Source organism: Volvox carteri (genome assembly GCF_000143455.1).
Source record: "Volvox carteri f. nagariensis unplaced genomic scaffold VOLCAscaffold_6, whole genome shotgun sequence".
Taxonomy (NCBI): domain Eukaryota; kingdom Viridiplantae; phylum Chlorophyta; class Chlorophyceae; order Chlamydomonadales; family Volvocaceae; genus Volvox; species Volvox carteri.
Genome location: NW_003307549.1, coordinates 1,423,323 through 1,448,946, shown reverse-complemented (window position 1 = coordinate 1,448,946; position 25,624 = coordinate 1,423,323). Strand labels below are relative to the sequence as shown.

The window sequence follows — 25,624 nt, the reverse complement described above, 5'->3', positions numbered from 1 at the left end:
ATAGCAGCTACCAATCATGCAGCCAGCAACCCCGCCGTCCCTGCACAGCCAGGACAGGCGGCCCCTGCAACTGCTGCAATGGTGGGACCCCAGCAGGCCCCGCCCCAGCTGCAGGCCCCGGCCCAGCTGCAGGCCCCGCCCCAGCTGCAGGCCCCGCCCCAGCTGCAGGCCCCACCCCAGCTGCAGGCCCCGCCCCAGCTGCAGGCCCCGCCCCAGCTGCAGGCCCCGCCCCAGCTGCAGGCCCCGCCCCAGCTGCAGGCCCCACCCCAGCTGCAGGCCCCGCCCCAGCTGCAGGCCCCACCCCAGCTGCAGGCCCTGCCCCAGCTGCAGGCCCCGCCCCAGCTGCAGGCCCCACCCCAGCTGCAGGCCCCGCCCCAGCCGCAGGCCCCAGCCCAGCTGCAGGCCCTGTCCCAGCTGCAGGCCCCGCCCCCACCACCACCCTTGCCGCTGCAGCCGCCACCAGTGGCCCCGCAACAGCCAGGCCCCACGGCCGCGGCAGCAGCTCTACAAGGGCTAGGGGCACAGGCCGGCCCCACGGTGGTGGAAGAGGAAACCACAACCCACAGGGAGTGCGACACCACACTGGCGGCACCACGGGAGCAAGAGCCACCAGCAACCATAGCCAATACAGTCCCCACCTTCCTGTTCACAGCAGGTAGGAAGGAGCCAGGTGGCAGGCAATGGGCAACCGGGGGCAAAGCTAGGCAGCAGATGTGCCCTGAGACGAACCAGGACCCTACACCGTCTGAGGCCCCAAGGAGGAAGCGGCAGCGGCTGGAGCACCTTACTGCAGAAGAGCGGGCAGAGCGAAACAAAGCCCAGATGGAGATATGGAGGGCACAGAGGGCAGCAGAGGAAGCCGGAGAGAAGTTAACTGCGCAGCTGCAAACTGGCAGCCAGGCCCAGCCCTCCGACAGCACACAGGTCCCAAGCCTGCAACTGCAACTGACAGCTAGAGACCCGTCCCCCAGCGAACCCCACGCCCAGTGAGCAGCCGCCGTGCAATGCCAGCAACACCTGAGCACCCACAGCCCAGCATCAACACAGGGGGATGAGGAGGAGGAGGAATACATCCCTACCGCCATGGAGGCGGAACACTCCGACTAAATGCCAAGCAGGGGGACCAGGAGAAGTCAGCAGCAAAATGCTGTGCAAGGCCATCCACTCCGGATTGCCACACACAACATGCACGGACTGCTGGCGACACATGGAAACCGCCTGCAGGCAGCAGTTCAGCAGTGGGCAGAAATGCGCCTGGACGTGGTATGCTTGCAGGAGACACATCATACCAACATCCAGCACCAGTGCCTTTTTGAGCGGGACTTGCGCCAAGCCGCAATGCGGGTACATAGCCAAGGCTGGCGGGTGGCGGCACACTCGTGGTCTAGCTCGACACACACAGCGGGGGTACTCATCCTCGTCCAGCAGGGCCTTGCAGCAGCCCTGGAGCCGCCACCGAACACAACCCGTCAACCTGCCTCGCTCTCTATGTCCTTGTATTCCATTGTTATACCTGATACAGTTTACACTAGCCACGACTCTAGGATACAGGACGGACCAATAGCTTCCGTGCCGTCTTGACCTGAACAAGTGCAACTCTATAGTTCCATAAGCTGGAAAATGGAACAAGACTTTCCCGGAAGTATTGAACTCTGGTGTGCTTTAGGGGAATCCTATGAACAGCAGAGCCAAAACATGATACCGCTTAGTTTTGAGCTGGGAGGTAACATGATATCAGCGATCATTTTCAAGAAGCAGTGGTGTGTGGGATCATGGAGCGGGAAAACTGCAAGGCCTTCAACGAGCTGAAGCGTCAATGTATGTTCCCCGCCCCGTTGGCTTGGACTTTGGCGCACCTAGTAAATTTCCGCTTGGGTGACACTTGCTGGGTTGTACTGGATTCCAGGCCCTAGCTACCCTGGCTTGTACTGCTCAAGACTAGAACTAGAAGTCTGTGCCAAGCACTGACTAATGCTGGGGCATGGCCAAACCGGACCCCGCCAGGCTTCGAGGGCCTATGGCCACGCGACATCGCCACAGGAAAGCTTTGCCTGCTGGACAAGGAGGACAATGGGGTGCTTCCAATCGGGAGCGCGCGCGGGCTGGCCTACACGGACCTGATCACCGGTGAGCCTGTGTCCTGTTATTGGGTGCCGAATGTCAGATTCGACTTACGTGTTCTACGTGTTCCAAGAGCCCACACGCCGCATTTTCCCCTTTAGCCCCTTGGGGGGTGGCGCTTGAACGTTCGACTCCATAGGCCCACCGGCCCCGAGCCTTGTTGCTTGGTACGCTGCTCCACCGATGGGGCCAAATGACGTCTTGGCCACACCGTGGCGCCACCCCCCCCCTCCCCTGCATCTCCCCTGCCAACCGCCCAAAAGGGTTCATCTGCTACACGCTCCTGACTACCGAGTACAATGGAGACCTGCCCTTTTCTGGGGCGCCAACACCAGATGGGGAGTCAGTGGCGACGGTGCGGATGTGGCTAGACCTGGTGTCCGTGGGTGCACACGAGGCCGCACTCTCTGCCCACACAGACCTGCTGACCAGCCAGGTCGCGCGGGGTTGCCAGAGGAGCAAGGCCCCCTGGCTCGTTCCGGGCATTGGGCAGGTGGCGCCCGACCAGAAGTACCCGCTGCGGCAGCTCTGGAGCAGTGTCCGCATGTGAGTGGTTGGGTGAAGGGAGCGTGGCGGGGATGCAGAGGCCAGCCACCACGCATGCACGGGACAAACCGAAGGGCCTTCTGAAGACAACTGATCAAACTGCCAGACCGGAATCATGATGATCTAGGTGCTAGTGGATAAGGCCCAGCTCCTCCCCTCACCAAACCACAGGAATCTGACACACGCCAAGGGGAACCAACACAGAAAAAAGAAGGGGGTCAACCATAGCACTAAGGATGGTCAGGACAGGAGTGCAACGATGCAGAAACTCGCCATGAAGGCGAACATGGCGTCCAAGATGCTAACTGGCCTTTCTGTCATGGGTGGGAGTGAGGGTGCTGGCACCAGTCTCATGTCGGACCTGCGTGGGCTCCAGGCACTTTACACACAGAAATGGTCGGACACTGGGGGAGCAGCGACTGCAGTGGCCGCCGGGACAGCTCAGGGTGGCGCAGCAGCAGCTACGGGTGCAAGGCACAAGCAGGGCGACCCGCACCAGACTGCCTCAAATGCCGAGGCAGGCACGCACCTCTGGTTCTCCCTGGAGGCGGGTTTCTTCCTTCACCCCAACCATGAAGGCAATTACCCCATCGACGCCCTGGCCAACATGGCTGGCATGACGAGCCAGTGTGCAAGCAGCCTGCCGACCCTCAAGGACCACCAAAGCCTGTACCTGACTTACACTGACAAGCTGTCTGCCTTTGGCAGCCACGCCTCTCCAGTTGCACCAATCGGCCTGTTTATGGCCATGGGTGCATCTGCCAGCATCCGGGATGCCGGGGAGCTCCTGCAGATGTACTGGTCTAAGGTAGCCAGGGAGAAAACCTCATCGACGTGGCCGCAGGCTCACCTGATCACGGATACGGCACAAAGGCTGTTCGGGATCAGCCAGGAGGGCCTGGCCGTCGGTGGGCCCGCGCCTGGCAAGGCGACCGCCACCAGCAAGAAGGTCTTGGACAAGGTCCTGCGACCGTCGACTATCACTGAAGACCACGGTGCTGTGGCAGCCGCAGTGGGAGCTGAGGTGGTGGATGCTGCGGCTAATGATGGTGCTGGTGCAGCAGTGAGAGCAGCCGCCGGGGACCACGAACAGGCGGTGGGTGGCGGAGAGGCTGCTGCCATGGGTGCACATGCCGTGGATGGCGGCAAGGGTGGCAGCCGCACAGCAGGTGTCGCAGCAGCAGCAACCGCAGGGGGGGACACCGGCACGGGTCCCAGGCAGGGCGAGGTGGGCGTTGCCCAGGTAGCAAACCTAGCAGCTGAAACTGCCCAGGCCATGCGTCCCAGGGGTGGCAGGACCAGCACTGTGTGCGGGCATGGCAACAGCCCAGGCCCCAGTCGAGGTCACAGGTGCCGCTGGCGGCACGTGCGGCCGTGGGTGATCCGGAACCGCCGCTGGCATGCACGGTGGTCGAGGGTGTGGATGCAGCAGTGGCGGGAGAACTGGGCGCGGGACAGGGTGCGTGGAGAGCAACACAGGCGGTGGAGCCGAGGAGGCATGGGTGTCTGGAGAGAACGATACGATTCAGGTGAGGAGTGTTTGCTCGTTTCCGGACTGCTTGCAACCAGGGCTGCCTTGTAACCCTTTTGGAACCTGGGGAGCATGTTGAACAAGGTCGAGGGGTGCTGATGGGTTATGTCAACATTCAACATCAGGGCAGCTTGTTGGGTCTTACCCTGATATTTTACCTTGAATGTAAGCACTGGGTGTTGCCGCCCCCCCCCCCACACACAGGACGAGGATACCACCAACTGCGATGCATTCAAGGAGTGGGTCAGCGAGGTGCCAAGAGCAGCTAAGGGCGAAGCTGGCAAGCACAGGCGGGGTGGCGGTGATGACGACGACCTGGGTGTGAGGTCGGGGTGCAAGGTTGGAAATAAACGGCAGAAGGGGAACAAGGGTGCAGGCCGGGGCAGGGGTGCAAGCAAGGGGACCGCCAGAGGTGCGGGGAAGGGCGGTGCAGGCAAGGGAGGGCGGAGGGGGCGGACAGAGGAGGGTAGCTCGGAGGGTGGGTCGGACGCTGGTGAGGAAGAGGTCCTAGCCGCTGGCGCTGGGGAGGAGTCCAGCTCGGAGGACACGGGCAAATATAGCGAAGCTAGCAGCAGCAACAGTGGCAGTGGCAGCAGCGGCAGTGGTGGAAGCGAGCAGTAACATGGCAGCAGTGATGAACGCTTGGGGGTGCACACACCAGGTCGGCCCCAGGCAGGATGGGACAGACCAATCCCAATAGGTGCCGGTACATGTCATGCATCGGGGGTTTCATCCGTAGGAGTAAGCAGTAGGCACAAACTCTGCAAGTGGTGGTGAGACTTCTTGGCGAGCACTTGCTGTATGGGGGGTGACATGAACACTGTTTTCGAGGATGATGGTTGGGATGAATGCATCAGGCTGTCAGGCTGGCTGGTTGGCGTTGTGAGTCCAAAGCGCCTTGGTCCACAAGCATACTGAGACTTAGGCTACTTTGACAAGGGGTTCGCGTCCATCTTGAGGCTTGCCGCAGTATTCACCAATCGTTAATTTAACACGCAGTAAGCGTCACATCTCAGAGTAATATCTGCCTGTGTAACCCGTGATAACAGGGTCTTCACCCGTAATTGTACGTGTAATTGGTTACATGTGCCCGTAATTCACCTGCAGCACCGCGTAATATCCACCCGTAATCACTGGGTATTCACCCATAATTGTGCGGGTAATCGGCTACATGCGCCCGTAATACACCTGCAGCACCGCGTAATATCCACCCGTAATCACTGGCTATTCACCTGTAATTGTGCACGTAATTGGTTACATGCACCCGTAATTCACCTGCAGCACCGTGTAATATCCACCCGTAATCACTGGGTCTTCACCCGTAATTGTGCGTGTAATTGGTTACATGCGCCCGTAATTCACCTGCAGCACCGCATAATATGCACCCGTAATCACTGGGTCTTCACCCGTAATTGTGCGCATAATTGGTTACATGCGCCCGTAATTCACCTGCAGCACCGCGTAATATCCACCCGTAATTCCGGGGTAGTCGCCTGTAAATGTTCACCCGTATCCTTGTGCTCAAATTACGGGACCAGTAACGTGTTACGGACCCATAATTTCTGTCAAATTACGGGTGGATTGACCCAAATTTACGGGTAAAATGACCCCCGTTTTCCCAGAGTGATGGGCAGATGCATCCTGCCGGCCAGTGGTGGTAATGAGGGAATCATGCTGCGCGGAAAAACAATTTTCCATCCTGAGGCAAGGGAAAAATTTATAATAAGACTTAAAACCGCTAGATAACGAGATATATGATTGGGTTTTTTGCCGAGAAAAATCAGCTCTAAATAACGGTATTTCTCCTCAGGAATTTACTGATAAAATGTCTGTAAATTTTAGAAATTTGTGGCCAAGCTAAGCATATCACAAAAATGATCATTCTTCGTTTTTCCGTCGGTTCCCGCTGCGGTAGCAGGCGGAGGCTCTCACTGAATGGTGTCGATAGTCGCACCTTGCCGCTGCCCAACGGCAACGGTGGATACATCCCGTCGGCCCGTATCAATAGAGAGGCTCTGGCTGAATGGTGCAGACAGTCGCACACTGTTGTTGCCTGATGGCAGCAATGGATGCAGCCCATCGGCTATCAGCGGTGGCGGCTGACCTCTGCTGCATGGTGGCAGCAGGCAGAGGGTTTCACTGAATGGCATTGACCGTCACACCCTGCCACTGCCCAACAGCAGAGGTGGATGTAGCCTGTCGGCCCACAGTGGTATCGACATGCTCCTGCAGCATGGCAGCAGCAGGCGGAGGCTCTCACTGAATGGCATGGACCGTCACACTCTGCCGCTGCTGTTGGGCAGCGGCAGGTGTATCCTGTCGGCCCCCAGTGGTGGTGACTGACTCTTGCTGCACAGCGGCATCAGGAGGAGGCTCTCACTGAATGGCGTCGATCATCACACCCTGCCGCTGCCCAATGGCAGCAGCGGATGCAGCCTGTCAGCCCGCGGCAGTATTGACAGGCTCCTGCTGCATGGCGGGAGCCGGCGGAAGCTGACACTGAATGGCGTTGACCGTCACACTGTGCAGGTGCCCAACGGCAGTGGCAGATGCATCCTGCCGGCCCGCAGTGGTGGTGGCTGACTCTTGCCACACAGTGTCAGCAGGTGGAGGCTCTCACTGAATGGCATCGACAGTCACACCCTGCCACTGCCCAACTGCAGTGGCAGATGTAGCCCGTCGGCCCACAGTGGTGGCGGCTGACTCTTGTTGTACGGTGGCAGCTGGTGGAGACTCCCACTGAATGGTGTCAACAGTCACATCCTGCTGCTGCCCAACGGCAGCAGCGGGTGTGGCCCATCACCCCACAGCGGTGGCAGCTGAGTCCTGCTGCACGGTGGGTACTGGTGGGGGCTCTCGCTGAATGATGTCGACAGTCACAACCTGCTGCTGCAGAGGTTCTTGCTGTAGAGTGGTATGTGTTGCCCCCTCCCTTTGCTGAGTGGCAGCGGCAGCAGCATATGAGCATCCCATGCGCACGGTTGTGGTTTTTTCGTCATTCAGTCCAGCAGCAGTCGTCGTGCTTTGTGCCTCAAGGTGTGCAACTGCTGATTTTTGGACCTGGTATGCTTCCGTCTCGAATGGTGTAACCAGGATGACGAAGTCCATCATCCCATTGACATGCCAGCGGCATGGCAGGTCATTTGGGAGGCGATACCCCGAGCGGTGGGAGATAATCCACTTATACAGTGCCGGCATGGGGCACTGGACTCTGTAGTGGAACCATGCAGAGACTCCTAAGATCTCATCTGGCAGCTGCAACTTGGAAAATTGTGCCCTAACCATGCTTTCCATCAGCCCCAGTGGCCAGCCGTGGGTCAGAATTTGCAGCGGTTATGGTATGACATAGTAGGGGCCCTCCCTGGCAACCCACCAGACCGGTGTGTGGCCGGTCACGGTGGTACACAGTTGACTGCGTGTGTCCAGGAGGTTGATAAGCTGGTGCTGTTGTTGCTGGGGAATGGCGGGGTCGTATGTTAAAGATAGCCCCACCGCGCAGTTGGATATATGCTCCCCGCCAGCTGTGCCTGGCATTTGCTGGCGGTGGACAATTGCCGAGTGCAGGAGAGGTAGGAGTGCTTGGTAGAGTGATGTCTGAAATGGCCAGGTATGGCCATCCAGTTCCACCCTAGATCCGTCTCTGATTATGGTAGTAAACGAGACCACCAAAAGGTTGGCTCTGAGGGCCGCTTGCTGCAGTTCTTGTGTGCAAGCCACCTCCAAAGCTGGGGCCTGCGGGGTCCGCGTGCTTGACGACGGGAAGATGTTGTCGCACTCATGGTGCGATCCCAGTAGCGTCAGCGCACGAGGTAGGGTTCCGCGAATCCCCGAAGAAGGATCTAAGAATTCCCTATGTTAAGGTAATTATAACGGCAACTCATTCAACTGGATTGAATGTCAGTTCCGATACCGGATCCCGCGTCGCGTTTTGGCAACGCGAGGCGGCATGGCGGCGCGCTAATGACGTTGTTACAACCAGAGACAAAGGGGGTGTTTCCACTTGGATTAAAAGTCACGGATTAGGGTGTTTTTAATCCGCGCCAATCCACCGCTAATCCGTCGGAGTGTTTCATACGCCTGGATTAAGGAACGGATTGAAGTACGACATCTGCCACTCCGTGCATAAAATGCAAAAACGAATATTGCGAAATATTTAAAAGACATCGAGTATCAACATGAAGGCCTTGCAGCACATTTGAACGACACCCACGGTGTGGTGCATAATGCCGAACAAGAAGCACAAAGCTTCCACAAAACTGGGAACACCTACAGCTTTAATAAAGGATAACCTTCTGACCTATCAATCAGGCTTTTTATGAGGCGTCGTCAAAAGTGTTAATCCGAGATTGTCAATTTGATACCTGGTGGCCATCAGGTAGCAAAATTTTCCCGCCAAGTTTGAGCTTTTAGTATAAGAAGAATGCGCGCGTTTCATAGCATTTTAATCTATAATTAATCGGCGAAGCGCGCGAATACAGGCGGAAATCTCTTAACTAATCGCGCCAACCTTAATCCGCCTAATCCGCCCTAATCCGCGCGATGTTTCCATATGCGACGGATTAAACCTTAATCCGCGAATTTTAATCCAAGTGGAAACACCCCCTAATGGAGTTGTTACCAGAGACGAAGCTTGTTTACCAGAGACTTACCGGAAGAAGCTTGCATAGAATGCCTTTTGCAGCAGCAATTATTCCTTCTGCAGATGAGTTGCTTCCTGCCGCCGAAACAAAATCAACAACAGAAAAGGTTACGTGAGGATCAGGTAGAACCCAATAATAATCTTATCCAGCCTGAAACAAATAAGAACAAAGAGCATGTAAAAGACATTGATACAGACATAAAAAAACAGTTTATTGAAAACGAGGATTGTTTAGTCGTCCCGATCCCAGCATTACGACAACAGATCAGGATCGACTGCGGCAAAGTTATATACTTATTGTGACTTCATTGTTCTCTCTCTTTGTGTAACGATATGAGCGAGTGATGTGTCCACTGAAGGACTCTTATCTCAACAAATTTGAATTACTGAGCTCTTTGGGGCTTGAAGGAATGCGCGACCGTTGACGTGACAAACGCGACTTTGCTCGGGTCGAGTTTCTTCACATTCGCCAGCCGTATCAAGTTACTGGTGTAAAAGATATAAAGTCTGTCCTGTTGGAATTGCGGGATGCGAGCTGGAGAAGAAGGTGGTTGGTCCGCTCCAGGAGGCTTCATGACTCAGCCGGGTGGCCCGCCAGGTTTGTTATAATTTTTGTTGTTCGAAGCAAGGGTATTTACCGACTGGTTCATAACGCATCTACAGGGCGCCAAAAGCTCGTGACGTTGACATCTCGAAGCTGCTCCTTTAGACGGTGACCCTTTTGGAGTGATAGCCTCAAGCTGAGGAAAGGTTAATATGATAACGGCGCAAAACAACCATGTCACATGTAAAGGCTTAAAATAAGGAAGCCTAAAGGTTTCAGAAGGGAAATCCATGGTAATGTCAAAAGGGCGAACCAACAAACGCAACAATTCTTTGGTCACTGTGGTAACGCGTTAGCTGCCGCTGACGTTTTCTGACAGAATTCATATACCAGCATTACATCCTGAATAGTTTGGCGCCAATACCCCCAATGGAAACTGGATCGTAAGTCCAACGGTATTAATCGACCCGGACGGAGCGCCTTGTCTGTACTTACGAAACTAATTTCTGAGAGGTAAAAAGGGTAGAATGAAACATATATGATTATTTGCGCTGACGTGTCTCTTGAAGGGCCTCAGTCATGTCGAAACCCTTTCCTAAAGTCTGCATATCCTGACCTTGAACCGCCACAGGTATCCCAGTTTTTACGACCTAATCATTTCCAAGAATGTTCAATTGGATATCTTGCTTTACTTGCGTGGATTCAGAGGAAGACGGACAACGGCGGAGCGCAAGTCCAGTTGAACTTCCGGCATTTAATGTCGTTCCTGCAATCCTGCCGGGAAAGGAAACCCGCAGACAAAATCAAGCGGCTGGAATCGACCTTAAATCTTCATTGGATTTAGCTATGAGTTACGGGAGCTCGCCGCAGGCCGTGCTTGTCCTCGCAGGTCACGTCCCGTTCGGCAATGGTGAAGCCGACCCCGCGCAACTCAGGCTGGACCCTGTTTACTGCAATCTGGAAGCTCTAAAATCGTTCCGTATTCCACAGACGGAATTACAGGACGGGACAGTAGTCGAGGGTGCGGGCGAGGTTTTAAGTACGTTAGCGCGCTCCGAGCCCGCCTTGCTGCAAGATGTGAGGGAACACCTCCTTCGATTTGCCTCGCACAAATATTCTGGCGCATTCACGCTCCTCTTATCCGCTCGCAAATACCCGCAAATCTCCGGCAACGCTTCCTCGTCCCCACCGCAATCCCAGCAGCGGAAACTTCAACATTACCACCACAGCCACAACCACAACCACCACAACCACAACCAGTATCCCGTAACGGATACTAATGCGCACGTTATCTCCGACTACAGCGGCTTCATCGCTTCCAACATTACCACCACAACAACAATAACCGGCCCGCAAACCACGGCCCTCAACACAGCGCCTGTTGCACCTGTACCTGTACCTGTTGCACGGCTCTGGCAACACGTCGTCGTCGAGCCCATCATGTACGAGTCGATCACTCCTGCAGGCGTGACTCATCAAGACGGCGCCAGCCGCATTCGGAAAGGGACATCTGCCGGCAACGCCGTGTCCAGTCGCAACCGAAGGCGCAGCGAGCTGTACCGGGTGGTGGGGACGCTGGGGCAGCAGCGGGTAACCACTCCGGCGTCCGCCAACAACACTCCGGGGTACGACAGTTGCGGCGGAGGTGGGACGAGCAGCCATGACGTCGCTGCCTCCAGGACGAACAGCCTGCATGGAGCTACCAGCCAGGGGGTGATCCGTCATGCCGTTGTCCTCAGCTTCGTGATGGGGCTCTCGCAACAATACCAGCAGCAAGAGCTGCAACAGCCGCATCGAGCAGCATCACCAAACATCGCCATCCCCACCGCCTCCGCGACCGCTACCGCTGTTGGCGCACACAATAACGGGGGGCATTGGTTGACGCCGCCGCTGCCGCCACAGCCAATGCAGCAGTCACACGCGTCCAGCCGGGAGTGCAGCACCCTGGTGGCATCCATGTTGTCAGGAAGTATGAAGAGACGCGGCCGCACGCGAACCCCATCAGGGTCTGGCCCCTGCGCCGTTGACCCTGGCGGCGGCGGCGACGGCGGCGGCCCTCTGGCGTTTGTCGCCGCAGATGACTCGCACCACCACCAACAACAACAACAACAACAGCAACAACACCTGGTACAGCGATCCGCAGTCCCTCGGCAGCGATTGCTCAAACCCACGTGGTCTGCTGTGCCAGAGTTATCCGAGAGCCGGTACGGCAGTGGCGGTGGTGGTGGTGGCGGTGATGGGGGTGGGGGGGATATTCTGCATAGGGCCCCGATGCAGGAAGTGGCGGAGGGCTTCAGGGCTCGCGAGAACATGGTCCTGGAGGGGCTCACGCCCATCTTGACGGCATTCACGCTGTGCGGCCGGGAAGTCCTCTACCAAAATGGAACGGTGGGTGAGAGAGGTCGGGTTCATGTGGGTGGGCGAACCGGTTAAAACCTTTTCGTACGGCAAGCGTGGCCGTTAGCCGTTGGCAAGCGCAATCTCCTTCGTTGTGGCCGCTTTGCCCCAACGGTTGCAGCCCCTAGTAGTCCTGCGCTACGATGCCACCGCAAGTGCGCTGCTAGGGCTGTCAATGCAAGGTGGAGATTATGTTGCTTTAGCTACGGTTGCATCTGCAGCCACAACTGCCACTGCAACGGCTGCCAATCCTACAGTTGCAACGACCTCCTACCACAACGACCGTGAAAACTGTTGTGCAACTTGTACACCCCATGGTGTTTCAACTGCTGAGGAAACCGCCAACTGCTGATGTGCTTGTTGCTGCGCAGAGCATCTTGTACTACGGCCTTCGGGCTCGAGCGCCGGCGGCGAATCAGGCAGCGGCCCCTGTCGCCCAGGAACAACCCGCCCGACTCCTAGTCAGCACCCTCGAGCGCACCGCACCTTCCTATGCCCAGTCGGATGCAGAGGCGGAGGGCGACGCTGCTGCCGCCGGTGGAGAAAGTGTTTGGGAAGAGCTCTTCCGTTTTGATCCAGTCAAGGTGACGAAACGGGGATATGCCTCGCAATCTTTAAGATGTTGGGGAGGTGGCAGGAATTGCTCCTGTTTCGCTGCCGGCTCGGCGGCGATGTACGTGCAGTGCTTTAGACGTCCGTTGCGCCACGGCCGACGTACTTTTCATTTCGCCTGATAAAACCTACTACCAAATTGCCGTTTTAGCAAAATTGGAAAAGATTTCGCTTTGCACCTTCCTTGGATTGATCCACAGCTCGAACGATTTCTGAACGACGTTTGCATCGAGGGGCGCGTCTGGAAAGGTGAGGTTCTAAGGGGCATCCGCAGGGGTACGTAATTGCAGATCTCGTGTTGATACAAGTCAACCTAGACTCCTCCCTACTACGGCTCCTTATGATGCCTCTCGTGCCTGCATCCCGCATCATATCGCTTTCGGCTCTTCATTCATACATTCATGCATACGTATGCATATACGTACGCGTGCGCACGCCATGTGGATATACATGGATATATTCGACCAATACTCACGTGGACACGAAAAGCACATGACATACATACACACATACACACACGGCTGAGCTCATTAAAACACGCACACCGCGACGTTTGCTTCTCGCTGCTCGCGGCTCGCAGCTTCATTGAATACACCCACGCCTGCGTGCGCCTGTCCACCTTTCGCCTGCCTCTCAACCAACATCGCCCCACCTTCCTGAACCCTGATCCGTGCCTACAACCCTACGTGAGCACCTCCTATGTTGATGCCAGGTATCGTCCAGGTTCCCCTGTCCTGCCACCCGGCCTTGTCGTACCGACCAGCTGCTGCAAATGCCACAGCTGCCACCGCCGCCAGTGGCTGCACTGCGAAATACAGCGGCGGCGGCGGCGACGGCGGCGGCGGCGGCGACGGCATTATAGCCCGCGTCATGCCGGCGGCTGCAAGCTGCGAGCTGCTCTCTGGACGGCCAACCACAACCACCGGCCAACCACAACCACCGCAACAACCTCAGCCCCCCATGGCTCTGCCGCCACTGCCGCCGCTACCTGAAGTTACGTTGTCCGCGTCACTGAGCGGGGACAGCCCGGTCGTTTGCCTGCTGCCGCATCTGGGCGCCGCTCTCAAACTGCCCCAGCAGCCGCCGGCAAAGACGCTGCCAGGGGCCGCGGCGGCTGCGGCGTCGCCAGAGCTCCCGGCCGCGGCGCTATCGCGGCTTCTGCTGGCACACTGCACGACCGTGGATCGTGCCGGCAGCGAAGACGTGTTGTCGAGCTTGGTGAGTATAGGGCAGCTGATCAGCACCACGACGGACGTGACGGCGCTGGAGGCTGTGGGGGCCTTACACCAGATGAGAAGTATTGTGCTGGAGCCGGAACCCCTGGTGAGCTTTCGCGATCATGAAATTATCATCATATTATCATCCTTATAAATAAGGCCTATTTAGGCAACCAGTCATCTAGTCAGCCACCAGGCAAGTAGTCATCGGGGCCCTTTTAAATGTGTGTATATGATGTGTGGAACAGGGGGCCATATTTTCACCCGTGGCAGCTACCCTGCGAAACCCTTCCTTCCGCGGTATTTCGGGGCACCCTCATTTAATCACCCTAGTCAAATTCAGAGAATCGCTTAGGTTTCGCACCTACCACCGGCATCTAACCGAATCTGCCGGATCGACGGCGACCCAACTCCATCAGCGAGACAACTTTTTCCCAGGTCACTACCCTCCATCGACTAGGGGCACTTTACCTTCCATCTTCGGAAGAATTTCTGACCCTGATAGGTCTCGATCCTGGATCTCCCGGGAGCAAATGTCTGTATGTATGTTGTTACAGGGTGGTTAACTTCGCCAGCGGCCCCCTTTCCCGGGGCAGTCCCTGCTCTCCCCTGCTAGAGGGGCACCCTAATCCGTCACCCCATCCGACTTCAGAATGTATTCGTTGGGTTCGGCAACTCACCACCAGCATCCAACCAAATCTAGCGGATCAACGGCGCATCAACTTAGTTCCTGGTCAGCTCGCAAGTTGATATTATCACGTCCTACACCGTCCATATGATGGGGGGCCACCTCCCATTTCATCACTCCTCAAACACCCGAGGAGCCGGCAGGCGGATTTGAACCCGGGTCGACTGGGTCGACTGGGAGCAGAAGTCAGGCCTTAACCTCTGCCAGCCGCCTGCCATATGTCTGTATGTCTGTCTGATTTGATATACACCTGCGCTGACTACACTGATGTGCACTGACCGGCCCCGAACCCCCAACGACCCCAAAGGTGAAGGCCAAGGGCATCATGAACACCTGGGGCATCGGTGTGTGCTTTACCAGTAGTGCCTACCTATTACATATGTGTGTATACAAGTGTATATCTGTGCGCCTAAGGACGGCATGCTAATATTGCCTTGCTTGCGATTGCGTGCTCAGGAGGGCCCAGAAGGGCTCAGAAGTGGGTACACGTACAAATATAATATTATATATATATACCTCCTTCCCTACCATATCTTACAGGCCACGTCGACATGGGGGCTTTTCCTGGACCACAAAGAACAAGGACGGCAGCCCGAGGACGTGCTGATGCGAGGCGAGGGAGGTGCCTCCGATGCAATCACAAACTCCTGCAACAGCGGCGGCACCTCCGCCGCCGGCACTGTCGCTGCCACACCCACGGCCGGAAAGGTGCCGCCAAGCCGCCGTACACTTAGGCGATTGGGAGTCTCCAATAGCAGTCGAGAACTCAAGCGGGGTCTGCCGGACTGTGTCGCCGTCAGCCCTGGCCAGGCCTCGAACTCCGTATTTCATTCGGTCCACGATCTCCTTGTCGGGGAGGCTGCCTCCCCCTGCGGCAGAAGCCCACAGCAACAACCGCAGCCGCCGCAGTCGTCACTGACACGCAAGATTATCGGCGCTGCGTTCCGCCGCAATTCAGATTTGGCGCTTCGGTATGACAGAGTGTCGTCAAGCAGCACGACGCGTAACGACACGACCCCACTCGGCTACCATGGTGGCGGCGCCGGCGCCGCCGGCGCCGCTGCAGCGGCTGCGGCGGAAGGCCTGGTCAGCCGTACGTTATCCGCGGTGGTGCATCACGGATATCAGCGGCAGGCAGCCACAGCAACCGGCTCTGCGACCCCGCCGCGCCGCTGCTATAGCCGTGTGGAGCTCGAAGCCCACAACAGCGCTGCTGGCCTCGGCCCGAGCCGCGTGCTTACCTTTGCCAGCACGCTGCGCAACACGCCCAGTGCCGTGCAACGGACGCTTCAGGCGGCCATTTCGGGAGGCAGTGTGGCGGCCGGTGTGACGTCACAAGCGCCTTCGTTAATAGTTCCGGACACCCCATCAGCGGCATCGTCGCACGGCAACATAAATGGCTGGCTGTCGTCAACACAAACGATGGCAGGCGGCTCCGTACGACCATCCCGGGGCGGCAGTAATGGCAACGCTGCGATATCCTCCCAGCAGCAGCATCCGATCGTAAGGCAGTCCGCACGTGTATTCTCAGGTTGTCAGACGACCAAAAGCGATAGACAAGCGTCAGTGGTGGCGATCGCAGATACAGGGAGCTGGGGATTGAGTTGCGGTGGTGGAGGCGGTGGAGGCGGAGGTGGAGGGCGGCGGCTGCTGGCGGAGGTGGAGTGCGGGTACGCGAGTCAGGCGGGCATCGAGGAGCTTCTTTTGTCAACGCAGAAAGCGGTTCGGGCCCGCCCGCGCACAGCGCCGCAGAGGGCCTTGAATGACCCCTCTGGGCGGCCGACGGCAGCTGGCGGTGACGGCGAGCAGCACAGGAAGCTGGGCGCCCCTGTCGCACCAGCAGTAGTTACAGCTCAGGGACGCAACGCCAGCATATTGGTACGGCAGGGGGTTGACAATGGAATAGAGGAGCTGCTGCGCGCGGAGGAGGACTGCGAAGTTGGCAGTGCTAGTTTCAACAGGCAAGAGGAGGGTAACTTCCATGACGGCGACGCTGCAGAGACTTGTGATGACGATGATGTACGGCAACTTGTTATGTTGGAAAAGTGCACTTCCCCGGGAAATGTTGATGCGGACGTTTGTCCGGGGGAGCTAATGGTGCCGCCGCTGGTGCCGCCGCTGGTGCCGCCGCTGGTGCCGCCGCTGGTGCCGCCGCTGGTGGCCCCTGCCGCGGCGGCAGCAACGATGGCGACGACAGCTGCCGGCACCTGCTGGCATGAGATCTCGGCGAGTCGTGTCACAGATCCCGTGACGGGCCAGTATGCCATCGTCATGACGCAGGTGCGGTGCGGCGCCCATGTAAGCGAGCCACGTCGATGCCATGTTCCTGGGCACCTGGCCACCTGGTCCACCTGCCGGATTCCCTAGGTGGTCGTCCGTTTTCCGAATCACACGCCGTCCGTCCCGTAGCGTTTCTCACCATCTCTCCACCGCAGACACACATACATGCAAAGACCGGCCGCGGGTGTTCATGTCCGCATCCGGGTATTCCCTCTCTCGCTCTTTGCAGCTCCTCGTACGACCTCCCCCCGCAACGAACCTCGCAGACCGATGTAACCGCCAAAGTGGAAGCGGAGCGCCATATCGCCTTTGTGACGGAGGCAGAGCACCGACTGCTGGAACAGGTATGGAATTGTACGATGCCGTACAGCAGCAACAAGCGTGGTACGGCATGCCGCTACCGTAGCAGCTAAGAGAGTTCCAGAGGTGAATTTGTTAACTTGCCCGTTGGTTGCCCTGTTTCTGTACGGCACCTTTCCTTTTGCAGATCTTCCCTCGTCACGTGCTGACCTACATGACCGAAGAGGGGGGTCCCTGGGGCGCCCCCATGGATCCGGACCCTACCCGCTGGCGACCCATGGTTCGCGACATAAACAAACTGGCCATCTCACATGATGAGGTGAGCGCCATCTACTGCCGTTAGGGCGCCATCTACTCGCCATTACGGTCGAACTGGCAGCAGGCCAAGATATAAAAGCAGTGCTGGCGGACTGGCCAGAAGCCGGATAGGGCCCAAGGCGGCGGTCCGCGGGGGCAGGCAGCCAGCAGGCAGGACAAGTGCTGCTTATTAAAGGTGTCCTGATTAGAAAGATTGACTTTCATGGCGTGTCGGTGCCATTTGCTGCTTCTGCAGGTGACGCTGCTTTTCGCAGACATACAAGGTTCGTTGCCGGTTTTGTTTCGAGAGTGGGCGGAATTCGAAAGGGTGAAACAAGCAGCAGTCAGCACGGAGTAGAGCAGCCAAGTAAATTCATTGAACCAATGCCCAGTTTCCAGATGGGCAAGTACGACCTCGTGCTTGCCGTACAACGTGCGGCCAGCCGTGCCATCTGCTGCGCAATGATCCTCGGCCAACGCAACCCCACGTCACCCAGTTCTCCCCTTTCTTACCCCTGATGGGGACGACCGTCTACCCCCTGAAGACGCACACGGATGCACACGCATGCACACGCACACCAACACACCCGTACACGCCTCCCACGATGTTCATTTTTAGCATTTTTAAATGCATTTGCATGTATCATCATCTATGTATCATCACTGGCGAAACCTTGCCTGCAGGCTTCACACCCATGTGCAACGTGTTGGAGCCTCGGGTGGTGATGGCCTTCCTCAACGACCTGTTCACACGCTTCGACAGCCGGCTGGACGAGTTTGGGGTCTACAAGGTGGGGTGGTTACGGTGGTGAGGTGGACCATAATGGTGGTAGATACGTTGGTTCAACCCCGGATTGATGGAAGCTTTGGAAGGTGCGCCATGGCACGTGGGCTCACATGTCAATGTTTGGAAAACGAATGCTAAACAATTAAGCAACTTGGTTGCTTGTTTACTTGTGACCTGTAATGTCACATACTAAGTGCAGCGCCCCTATGCTCCTAACGCTCGCACTGGCCGCACAGGTTGAGACCATCGGCGACTGTTATTTCGTGGCGGGCGGGCTGATCCACCAGGACGAGTACGGCATGCCCGCCGTACGCGCGAGAGACAGCCACGCCGACCCGGACCATGCAGGAAGGGTTATGAATTTTGCCAAGGTTCGTCCGTATGGCATGACGCGACGATGTGCTACGGCTCTTTCGTACGGCAAGATGCATGCATTTCTGCAGCTCTACTTATCCCATCTTCCGGTGCTTCCCGTAATGCAGTGTGCCGTATCCGATACACAACGTGGTGTGCATAATGTTGGATTCATGGGTACTTGGGCACGCCGGTGCAAAGAGCTCCGCGCGACTGAATTACGAATGAAGTCGAAGGGGTTGACATGCACAGCGGCACTCAACATGTGCACAACTCAATTCCTGGGTATCACGGATTCTGACATCCCTCTCGGGGTCTGATAACCGCCAAATCGTTCTTTTCTGACAAAGACGTGATACAACAAATTGGTATGATATATGGTATCCCAGTTCTGAATCGGGTACGATTCTCGGACAGAGCGGAATGTTGCCGTAATAGTCTGAATGCCGACATCTCCCGATACTTTCAGATAGGCAAACGGTCGAGGACGCCCCAACGGTGAGGGAGGATAATTGTAAAATCGTGGTATCACTGCCTCAAACCCAACTTGGACCCAAATTCCCAATATCCTAACCAACATCCTAACCAACAGCCTAACCACAGAACCCGTACACACGCACACAGGCCATGATTTCCGCGGCGGACCAGGTGCTGCTGCCCACCACGGGGACCCCTGTCCAGATGCGCATCGGCATTCACAGCGGCCCGGTGGTCAGCGGAGTGGTCGGACAGCGCATGCCCAGGTTCTGCCTGTTCGGTGCGTGAGGGCGAGGGCCTCAGCGAGGGACCAACTCTTGCCGCATGATCGACGGAGGGGAAGCATTGCGTTTAGGGACCATGTGGATGTGCCGCGGGTAGCAAGAGCGACATGCATCTGCCGTACCATGCCGTGCGATGCGAGAGGGCCTCATGCATCTGTTGTTGGAGTCTTGTTAGCTGGTGCGGGGAGTAGGGCCCTGGACGTCTCTTTTAAGGGTTAGCGGCGGTCTGTCAGCACACCAATCGCTGTAGGTAGGTAGGTAGATAGGTAGGAAGTTAAATAGACAAAAATGTAGGTACGTCTCCCACTTTACTCTGCCTGTGCCTACTTACCTATCTCCCTGTTTGCCTGCCTGTGCATGGCTACCCTCTTACCTACCTACCTGGTACACATCTGCATGCGACACAGGCGACACAGTGAATACGTGAGCTCGTGGGGGGTTGACTTGCGGTGCACGTGGTGGTATGCCGTATGGGGGTTGTTGGGTGCGGGAAGTGAAAGGGAAGATCACTTACCGGGCTGAAAGGGTTGGGATGGGGTCCCGAACGGAGCTAAGGGTGGTTAGAAAGGTGTCTGCGAAATGCCCTTTTGTATAGATCGCATGGCCCCCCCCGGGGGCTTTAGGGCGTTATCCACGTCCTCACATCAATCAAGGATTGATAAGTTAACTTAGGTATTGAACTCCTGACAGGGCCCGAGCCGAGCGTTTCCGTACTAGGCGACGTTCTTCCGTATCTTGTATCCGTACTTGCTTACCCGCCGCAGCAGCGCTTGCGTTGGGAAAGGTGTTTACGTGGGCGGGTGTTCGCCGGCATCATTGTGATACACGTGTACTTCAGTCTAGAATTTGGTGGTCTGGGCGAGAGAGGTCTGGGTGAGAGAGGGGCCGATACTGCTCCCGCGCGCTCGCGTCTCTGCCTCGCCACCACGCCCATGAAGCTTATGAAGCGGGAGGCTATTCGTGTTGCTTGTCCTCTAGTCCTCTACGTGAAACATTTCCTATGGGTCGTCCTGGCGGCGCGTGTCTGGTCATTCCGTCACCTGACTGCCTGTCAGGCTGTCTCGAGTGCCTGCGTGGCCACCTGCCTACCCTCCTACCTTGCCCCCTGCCCTCCCACCGCGTTACAGCACCTCCCGCATGGAGAGCACGGGTGTGCCGGGGGCCATACACGCCTCAGAGGCGGCTTGGAGGCTGCTAAGAAACGAATGCTGGGTTCCCACAGGCGGCGTTGAGGTGAGAATGGATTTAAAAGGGGCGGAGGTCGAGGGAGGGAGGGCGGGACGGCGGGTAGGACGAATGCATCTGCACGACCACTCCTCGCACCACATCCCCGCGCTCACCTTCGCCAGCTCCCGTCTACAAGCCTAGGTGCCAACCTGCCTGTCTGCGGAGTGGGTGGGTGGGGGAGTGGGGCTGGAGTGCAATTAAACCGCGGTTCGTAAAGGATATCGACCTGGAGGGCATGACTCAGTGCAACATGAATACCTAAATACAGCACGTGGAGCATGTGGAGTGCCCAGCATACATAGCACATGCAGGGGTTTTCTGTCGGGTTTCAGGTGCATCAAACTATGAAGGATGCATGTGTGCATGGTATATGTATATATGGATTAATGTTGTGCGTGTAGCTGCCTATCACTGCGAGCCACACAGGTTGCCCTGTATGTCTGTCTGATTTGACATACACCTACCCTGACTGCACTGATGTGTCCTGACCGGCCCCGAACCCCCAACGTTCTCAACCCCCAACGACCCCAAAGGTGAAGGGCAAGGGCATCATGAACACCTATCTGTGGAAGCCCCAAGTGGGTTCTGATACCCCAAACCAAACAGCAACGCCATCAGGGGTGACAGCAGCCCATAAGCAGCCGCAGCCGCAGCCAGCCATTGTTGGCCTACCGCTGCCTGCTGATGCATATAGCCGTTAGCGGGCGGCTTGCAGCGCCGGGGACGCTGGCTGCGCAGGTGGCAGTATTTACCACACCGGGACTGCTACCCGCAATCCCTTCAGGACCTTAGGGCGCCAGCGGAAAGCAGCAGCAGCAGTGCACCAGTAGCGGTGGCGGTGGCAATGGTGGCGTTGTGTTGTATTACGTCTTTTTCAGAAAAGAACCGATCGGCGGATGCCAGATCCCGTGATACCCAGGATACTACACGTTGACTGTGACGGCGACGGCGACGGCAAATTTGGCAGCAACAAATGGATGGGTTCAGCAGCGGCTATGGCTGCGGATGCGGCGACGGTAGCTGGCTTTTCTGTTGCGGGAAAGCAGGTGAACAGCGCCGGCGGTTTCGCGGACGTGTCAGACGCGGCCGGCGGTGCCAGAGACGTGGGTGCGGAGGATAGCGTCCAAAATCTGGTCAGAATACTCCTGAAGGATCAGCACTGATGTCTGCTTCGGCCACGTGCGCAGAAAACTGCATGGACGGGTTTATGGATTCACGGATTTGTGAAGGCGCTTCTGGGATTTACTATGCCCCATGCAATCCCTTAGCATTCAGGGGGGTGCGTGCTCTGGCGTGCACGACAGGGTTCTTCACCCCGATTGGGGCCCGAACATTTTTGAGATTTTTCCGTTATATTTTTCCGTTACATATAACGGAAAAATATGACGTAAAATTATATATATAATATATTTATTTATATATACGTTTTGCTTGAAAGGAAAATTAGTGCGCCCCGGAGCATCCCGAACGGATTTGGGGCCTTTTGAAGCATTTCTTCGGGGGCCCCACCGAAGCTTCCCGAAGGCATTTTCGAAGAAAACCGAATGATATTTAAGCGTACATTTGCATGTTTTCGGGCGCGGAAGGGGCCTGGAAACCGAGCTTGCAGTATAAGGCCCGCTTGGTCACCAGTCAAACAACAAGCATTGCGGCTGTATCGCACACATTCTCACATCTAAGCATATCCATATGCCACATTTTCATACATCTAAGCATATCCATAATTAAACATGCCCAAGTCCCAACCAAGGTGACCCGCATCTCCCTCGGGATTTGCAGCTTCTTTAAGGCATTGCACGAGCGGGGATGCTGCATGTGTGCATTTGCGACGGGCGACATGTTGTGGACGATTGTATGATTGTGCGGCGATGTCATACCCAACACGGTGGCGAAGGCAAGCCGTGGGGCAACCCGCGAGGGACTCGGCTCTGTCAGGGGAGAGACAGCGAGGAGGACCAGCACCCCGCGCGGCGGGTGCAACTAGGAGACAAATAACGCGACAACTTTTCGTGGCTTGGTGATGGTGATGATGACAGAGCGTCGGTGCCTCACATGCTGAGTTGTTCCGAGGACGAAGCAGGATTAAGTCCCGAAACCTTGCGTGCTGCGTGGTCGAGTGTGCGGCGGCAGCAACCCGGGGGTGCTAAGGGACATATATACGTATATACGTACATACAGACCGGGGCCAAATCGCTCCTCAGTTACACACCCCCTTAATACACGAAAGGCTACGGCCAGCGTTTCTCAACATTATTATTATTATCTGATATCACAAAGCGGCAGCAGCAGCAGCAGCAGTCTTTAAGCAGATATCTATTTATATCTATTTATCGGGGGAGGATGTGATGCTTGCCGGCGATCTAAATGCCCGTCTATCCAGTGCACAGCATACAAAGCACCGGTCCTCGCCTGCTGACCTGCCCGGGTACGTTAGTGATGTTCCAGATTTACATCAGCTGACGGCACTGCAGGAGTTCATGGGGTTGCCGGGTGACGCAGAACCTCAGGGCTATGCAGACGTGCCTGGACGTAGGAGTGAAGACCTCGTCTGCAATTTTGCTGGGCACCAGTTGGGTGCCCTGTGCCGGTCGCAGGGACTGCTGGTATTTAAATGGCCGAATGTCTCCGGGGGTCTGGAGGGTCGTCTGACCTTCCCCAAGGGTGAAGCAGGTGGGAGCATGATCGAGGTTTTTGTTGGTTCGGCAGGTGTTCTCCGTCGTGGCTTTTGGATGTGAGTGGGTGAGCTGCTCGCGCAAGATGGTTGCTTCCCGACTGACCACCGTCCAGTGACGCTAGTTCTTGATCTAGTTGTGGGTGGAACCGAGGTGAGTGCCACAGGGTGCTGCCAACAGAAGCGAGCAATGTTTGAGATTTCCCGTTACAGTGACTATGCTGCTCTGTTTACTGAGGGATCTGGGGTCCTGCAATGGGCCCCATTGAATGGGGTGATCACGGACCTATTGAATGGGTTTCCCCCCCTCCACCACACACACGCACACACGCACGCACACACACGCACACACACGCACACACACGCACACACACGCACACACACACGCACACACACCTGGGTAGCCGCCGTACAGTTCGCACCCTCCCCTGTCGCGATTAGGGTATCTCGTATGGTAAATATGTGCAATGAACCAACATTTGGTTATGAGTTACAAGAGTTACAACTTGCTTACTTATTACTTGTTATGCCGCCAGTTATGCCGCCAGTTATGCCGCCAAAGCGGCTATTGGTAGACCCGGGGCTCCTGTTTGCCAAATGCTATCCCTTTGTCAAGTAGTCTCGGCGGGATTGCTGTAGTCGAGTTTGTAACGATGCTGTTTATGCTGCTGTTCCTTAAGTATGAAGATGATTGAATGTTGCTGCAGCATCCCGCTCGAAATTGGACATGTTATGTTATCTTCATTGGTGTTTTTGGCTCCAGGTGCTTCAACTGAGCTGAGTGTTCGGTTGGGCACCGTTTTGTCTGTATGTCTTTCGTGTGATTAAAGCTCAAGATGCTTACGTGGGCTGTGGGAGTATGTGTCCGTTACCGGTAGGGAAGAGGCCGGGTGTAAAGAGGCCCTTCACTGGTTTGTGGAAACCGTTGTTAAGGTACTAGACCGTTGGCACCCTGCACATGCAGTACCACTACTACGTAACCTAGCCCTCAAACGACCACGGTATCTTGCCGGTTTTCCTGTCACCCGTTTGCATCCATCCGTGAAGACAGCACAGGGTTTAGGGTTTTAGGGTTTTCTCGCGTTTGATTCTTGGTGGATCTCAGCCATTGATTGTGACAGCAACCCCACTCCTTACAGTCTCCAGCTACCAAACAATGTCCCGGATTTGCGGCATTTGGGCACCCCCGTGCAGTGGGTGGGAATGCTAGGCCGCGGGCTACAGCAGTGTCGGCTGCCATAGCTGCCAGATTAGGCCATGTTCTGCATGGTTCTCTACTACCCCTGTGTAGGCCTCTCCGCATCTTATTGTCGTGGCTACGAAAACCCAGCAGAAGCCCACGAGATGAGATGCATCCAGGCACGCTACCCACGCACACACACATTCCCCCCCACTGGACCCTCCAATCAGAGACCAAAAGCGGATCACAATATTCAACATAAATTGCCGCCGCCATTGCTGCCGCAATATCAGCAACACTGGCAACAGCGGCACGTAGCCATAACAGAGGTCACTGCCAGGCAAATGCGCCTCCTTTCCGCCTCCAGCGAACTAGTTGCGAGAGGTTAGGGCGTTGGCCCACTGAACACAGTTCCATGCAACCCAAACACCTACAGACTGCCCACCATAGAACTGATCAGCTCAAGACAGCACCGACCTGAGCTGTAACACTGCTTTACTGGACATAACACTGTCTCTCCGTTACGTCTGCCTAGTTGCTTGTCGGCCACAAACAGCCGACAATGAAGCGTTTTGTTTGGCTACTATATATCGCAGATAGCAGCGGCAGAAAGGAACGACACCACTCCACAATGCCCTCCACCCCGTGTGGCCGTGCGGTCGCTCACTGTGCCCCCCATCGGCCTTCCCCTTGTCCTTCCACACCGTACCGTTGTACAGCCAGGCGCATACCGTTTCAAGGCGAAGCAAAATACATCGCACACGGATATCATGTTGGGGAACATTTGCTACTGGCTGGAACGGTCAGCACATGTGCAATGGGAATGACATAACGCAGTTACCATTGCCAAATGCCACCACCTACGACAACACGACCCACAGGCTGTGTGCGGATCCTTCACTGTTGTCGTGCACGTGTACAGTCACCGAGCGCTGCATCAGGGTTCTGGTCCGATCGTTAACTCTTCGGTCTTGGGGTTTGCTACCTGCCCGAGTGCTCCTTCACTTCATCGCGCCGCTGAGGGACGGCCCCATACACACAACATCATACCGTCAACACAACTCTATCAATCTGAATCCCCCGGCCTCAATCCTCCAATAGCTCGCGTCAACCCCAACCCCGACCCCCCACCACTGGCCAAACCCACCACTTCATACTACCACTCTCAACCTCCACTCCCACCACCAATACCGAAGCCAGACGCGCCAACGTTATCATGTACCGTAGTGTTTCGTTGCATTTCCTTCCTGGGTACCGCCATCTGCACGGCACGGCAGTGCTACGCATGGTGGGACACCACCACCATAACCCACTTCCCCCACCCTTCGCAGGGAAGCTGTGGAGCACCTTGGGAACGCCGCGGTGGTCAGAGACGGACGGAAAGCAGCTCCACAACAGCCGGAAACGTTCCTCCTCCGCCTCTTGTTTCCCTCCTCCCCCTCCTGGATACTGGGGTTGTGGCTCCGGAGCTC

The 25,624-nt window shown here is 56.6% G+C and overlaps 1 protein-coding gene across 1 annotated transcript in view; it reads left to right on the top strand.

The window, feature by feature from the left end:
• VOLCADRAFT_103470 (uncharacterized protein) overlaps positions 1–23,962 on the top strand; it is a gene marked incomplete at its 5' end in the record, with an annotated part of 25,264 nt that extends 1,302 nt beyond the window's left edge. Inside the window, 26 exons of the mRNA XM_002947475.1 lie at positions 49–986; positions 1,225–1,238; positions 2,005–2,127; positions 2,385–2,667; positions 2,839–4,126; positions 4,403–4,524; positions 6,379–6,507; positions 6,728–6,804; positions 7,009–7,034; positions 10,582–11,769; positions 12,150–12,362; positions 12,591–12,639; positions 13,154–13,713; positions 14,836–16,575; positions 16,842–16,919; positions 17,063–17,194; positions 17,429–17,456; positions 17,857–17,963; positions 18,196–18,330; positions 18,938–19,070; positions 19,482–19,497; positions 20,202–20,307; positions 20,835–20,879; positions 22,896–22,971; positions 23,089–23,126; positions 23,680–23,962. Coding sequence (XP_002947521.1) covers positions 49–986; positions 1,225–1,238; positions 2,005–2,127; positions 2,385–2,667; positions 2,839–4,126; positions 4,403–4,524; positions 6,379–6,507; positions 6,728–6,804; positions 7,009–7,034; positions 10,582–11,769; positions 12,150–12,362; positions 12,591–12,639; positions 13,154–13,713; positions 14,836–16,575; positions 16,842–16,919; positions 17,063–17,194; positions 17,429–17,456; positions 17,857–17,963; positions 18,196–18,330; positions 18,938–19,070; positions 19,482–19,497; positions 20,202–20,307; positions 20,835–20,879; positions 22,896–22,971; positions 23,089–23,126; positions 23,680–23,748 — 7,713 coding nt within the window. The 3' untranslated portion in view covers positions 23,749–23,962. The remainder of the gene's footprint in view (positions 1–48; positions 987–1,224; positions 1,239–2,004; positions 2,128–2,384; positions 2,668–2,838; positions 4,127–4,402; positions 4,525–6,378; positions 6,508–6,727; positions 6,805–7,008; positions 7,035–10,581; positions 11,770–12,149; positions 12,363–12,590; positions 12,640–13,153; positions 13,714–14,835; positions 16,576–16,841; positions 16,920–17,062; positions 17,195–17,428; positions 17,457–17,856; positions 17,964–18,195; positions 18,331–18,937; positions 19,071–19,481; positions 19,498–20,201; positions 20,308–20,834; positions 20,880–22,895; positions 22,972–23,088; positions 23,127–23,679) is intronic.
• Between the last annotated feature and the right edge of the window lie 1,662 nt (positions 23,963–25,624).